This window comes from Orycteropus afer, unplaced genomic scaffold (assembly GCF_000298275.1).
Source record: "Orycteropus afer afer isolate SDZICR_OR568_19922 unplaced genomic scaffold, OryAfe1.0 scaffold00026, whole genome shotgun sequence".
Lineage (NCBI taxonomy): Eukaryota > Metazoa > Chordata > Mammalia > Tubulidentata > Orycteropodidae > Orycteropus > Orycteropus afer.
Genome location: NW_006921613.1, coordinates 18,653,146 through 18,657,445, shown reverse-complemented (window position 1 = coordinate 18,657,445; position 4,300 = coordinate 18,653,146). Strand labels below are relative to the sequence as shown.

The 4,300-nt window shown below is 35.7% G+C and overlaps 1 protein-coding gene across 1 annotated transcript in view; it reads left to right on the top strand.

Annotated features, from left to right (window-relative positions):
• GANC (glucosidase alpha, neutral C) overlaps positions 1-4,300 on the top strand; it is a 109,745-nt gene that overhangs the window by 52,813 nt on the left and 52,632 nt on the right. Inside the window, exon 6 of the mRNA XM_042783698.1 lies at positions 1,990-2,035. Coding sequence (XP_042639632.1) covers positions 1,990-2,035 — 46 coding nt within the window. The remainder of the gene's footprint in view (positions 1-1,989; positions 2,036-4,300) is intronic.

Below are 4,300 nucleotides of genomic sequence, written 5' to 3'. Positions count from 1 at the left end.
CTCTGTAAATCTTCACCCAAATCAAAATAAAATGAAAAAAAAAAAAAAGAATATGTACCTTATACCTCTGTTTGTATAGAAGTTTATTTTAAAAGAGAATGCCAAATAATATTTTGCTTGGGTTTTCAAACATATTTGATAAAGCTAAAAGTTAGTAAAGTGGTTACCTTTTATGGGCAGGGAGTAGAGGTATATGCATTTAAAGAGAGGCACACTGAGACCCCAAAGGAATCAGTCATTTCTGTTGCTTAAGCTCAGTGGCATGTGAGTTCATAGTTGTTCACTTTAGTGCTATTCTTTAAACTCTGAATATACACTTTTATATGCATGCCATATCTTGCACTAAATACCAAACAAAAAAACCAAACACACTGACGTCAAGGCGGACCTGATGCATAGCGTCCTTCCAAGGAGTGACTGGTGGGTTTGAACCACCAGCCTTCTGGTTAACAGTCAAATGCCTTAGGCACTATGCCACCAGAGCTCCCATTTTTTGCACTAAAGAAAAAAAATTAATGTATAATAAATATGAAGACTATTCACAGAAGAATAAATAAAAATACCATTAAATGTATAAAATGTGGTCTATATCACTAATGATCATGGAAGTACAAACTGAAATGTATTAGCTTTTCTAAAATTTCAGATTGTCAAAGAACAAAATATTGTTATAGTTCAGTGGAGAAATTAGCAGTCAAATATAACTGTGGGTGGTAGTATAAACTGTCCCAAACATTTTAGAGGACAGTATAGTATGCTGGTGTGTACTGGTGTATTGTTGGGGGAGAGGAGCTGTGTTCTACCTGTTTATGTTTTATTGAAATATTATGAGCACTGTCTTAGTTATCTAGTGCTGCTGTAACAGAAATACCACAAGTGAATGGCTTTAACAAATATTTATTCTCTCATAGTTTAGAAGGCTAGAAGTCTAAATTCAGGACTCTAGGGGAAAGCTTTCTATCTTTGTCAGCTCTGGGGGAAGATCCTTGTTTCCTTTCAACATCTGTGGGTTCTGTGTTCCTTGGAGATCTCCATATGTCTTGGCATCAGTCTTTCCCCTGGATCTAGGAGTTTCTCAGCACAGGGACCCTGGGTCCAAAGAACACATTCCACTCCTGTCTCTTCTTTCTGGTGGTAATGAGGTCACTACTTCTCTTTTCTCCTATCTCTCAGTTTATCTCCTGTAAGATAAAAAGTGATGCAGAGCCCACCTTTACATTGGATCAGGGCTGTGACCTGAGTAAAGGTATTGCATCCCACCCTAATCCCCATTACAATTGACTGGCTGATCACATCAGAACACATCATGGGGGATTTATTATATAACTGCCACTTTACAACATTACATAACTGACAAACCACTAATCATGGTCCAGCCAAGCTAACACTCATTTTTGGAAGACATAACTCAATCCATGACAAGTACATATTACATTTGTAATAAACAACTGATAAATATGTTGTTTTAAAAGGTTAATGGAAGTTTGAAATACATTTTCATTTTTATAAGAAATCAAGCTTCTTACAATAAAGGATAAATTTTAGCCATTAACATCCAATTTTTAGACTTATTTTTATTTTTACAATAATGTTCTTTTATGTGCCTGTGTGTGTATCCATAGCACATTCTTTTGTGGTAAGTATATTTGTAACAGAACATGTTGCCATTTCAACGTTCTTCACATGTACTTTCATGACATTAATTATGTTAATTATGTAATTCAACCATTAATCACCCTTATCCATTCCCATATTTTCCCATCACCCTTTACAGGTCTATCTAGTGTCTAGAAGCATTGAGTTCTCCTTGCCTACTTCCTCCTGTCAATAGTAAACTTTTGTCTCTATACACTTGCCTATTTTTATTTTTAATAAGTTAAAAAATATAAATTTATGGGAATTCACAATTGGAAATGAAGGTCTTTATCATTGAATAAAATTCTGTCAGTCTTACCAAGATTGAAAAAATTTTTCCTTCTTTTAAAACAGAACTACCAAAGAAAATGAGGATGATGCATCAGTGGACCCCTCTCAGGTGATATAAATTGAGTAATTTCTTTTTTTCTTTTATTTTTCAATCTTTTTCACTATCACCATGGTGTAGCATATAGTTAGTTCTATTCCTCCTTTCTTCTACTACAGATGGGTACTTGTTGAATATTCTACTGCATATATATGGGACCACCTATTTCTTTTGCTCTCCTTATAATCCTACTATGTTCATTCAATTATGTATTCATTCATCAAAACAGATAACTTCTTGAGTGCTTACTTTGTGCCCAGCATTGTGCTAAGCAAAAGAGAATTAGTGAATAAAACAAATCTCAAATTGATAGAGTCTATTTGGAAAGCCAGACATTGACCAAGTAATTACAAGCATGAGGGTGTTATAAATGAGTGCTATAAGAGAATACAACCAGGAACTTGACTAAGATGAGCATCAGTTGTAAAGTTGAAACCTGAAGCATGAGGACGCATTAGTCAGTCAAAACATTGGAAACTGTGTATTCCAAGAGCTTGATGTAGAAAGGAGCATATATGAAGAAGTGAAAAAAAATATATATATTTCTTTAAGCTAGAAACAGGAAAGCAAAGGGAAGAGTGGTGTATAAGAACGCTAGAGAGATAAGCAGGGCAATTCTCTGAGAATGAGGTATTAATTCTTGAGCACGGCTTATATACTAGGCACTATTCAAGGAATTGGTAGTACATCATTGAAAAATCAAAGCCTCTCATTGTCATACAACTTAAATTTTTCTAAGCCATGTTAAGCTATTTGGGCTTTACCTTAAGAGCGAAGGGAAATATGCAAAAGTTTTGAACAGCAGGGAGACATGATCAGATTTGTTTTTATTTATTTATTTATTACTTTTTTTTTTTTAAATCTATTTTTAAAAGATATTTTGGCTGCATTATGGAGACTGAACACTCCGGAAATCTTCTTTCATCCTCCACATGTATCTTTAAAGGAGCCTTGATAGCAGCTCTGACCACCTGTTATGGCAAAAAGTATTTTCAGTGCAATAAGGACATATGCTTCTTCCTCTTGATGACTGGCCCATTCTGATGAGCATGAGAAAGAATAATTTCTCCATTTCCAAATAGGGAACATAAATGCAACTAAAGCATAGCCTTACAGTTTTATGACAGTATGTTAAATGAACTTTTGGGAGATAGGTACTGAAAGCCCTTAGGTGTTGGTATTGAATCATAGACCACTTTGCAAGTTTTTGATGAAAGCTATTAACCATCTGTCTAGGAAAAAATAAAAATTTCATACTATTTGAGGGAGATTACAGACTCCCATCCATAGGCCTTGGGTTAATAACCTCTGTCTTAGTTATCTAGGGCTGCTATAACAGAAATACCACAAGTAGATGGCTTTTAAACCAAAACCAAAGTCACTGCCATTGAGTCAGTTGCTACTCATAGTGACTCCCATTGGGTTTCCGAGGCAGTAAATCTTTACAGAAGTAGACCTTCCTTCTGTGGAGTGGCTGGTGGGCTTGAACTGACAACCTTATGGCTGGCAATCTAATGTTTTAGGCACTATGCCACCAGAGCTCCTTTAGCATAGTTCAGGATGCCAGAAGTCCAAATTCAGGGACAGCTTTAGGGGAATACTTTTTCTCTCTGTCAACTTTAAGGGAAGGTCCTTGTCTACTTTCAACATCTGTGGGCCCAGCTTTCCTTGGAGATCTACATGTGTCTTGGTATCAGTCTTCCCCCGGGTCTGGGAGGTTCTGAGAGCAGAGACCCCATGTCCAAAGGATGTTTTCTGCTCCTAGCTTTTCTTTGTTGGTGGTAGTCAGGTCCCTCTGATCTCTCCTCACTTGTTTAATAGCTTTTATATCTCAAAAGAGATGGATTCAAAATACAACTTGATCCTGTAAATTGTATCCTGCCTCATTAACATAACTGCCTCTAATTCTGCCTTGTTAATCATAGAGGTTAGGTTTTGCCACACACAGGATAATTATATCAGATCACAAAATGGAGGATAACTATACAATACTGAGAATCATGGCCTACCTAAGTTGACACATATTTTAGGAAGACACAATTCAATCCATAACAACCTCTAAATTAAAATTAAGGTATGATTTATAAAAATTTTTAAGAGACACAACCTCACTTTTCAAAAACTAGAAATGGACAAAGAGCTCATTTTAAAGAAATAAGCATTTCATGCTCACGATCATTAGCTATTAGAGAGATGCAAATTAAAACAACAATGAGATACCATCTTGCTCCAGCACTAGTAGCTAAGTTCAACAAGACAGAAAATAACAAATGCTGG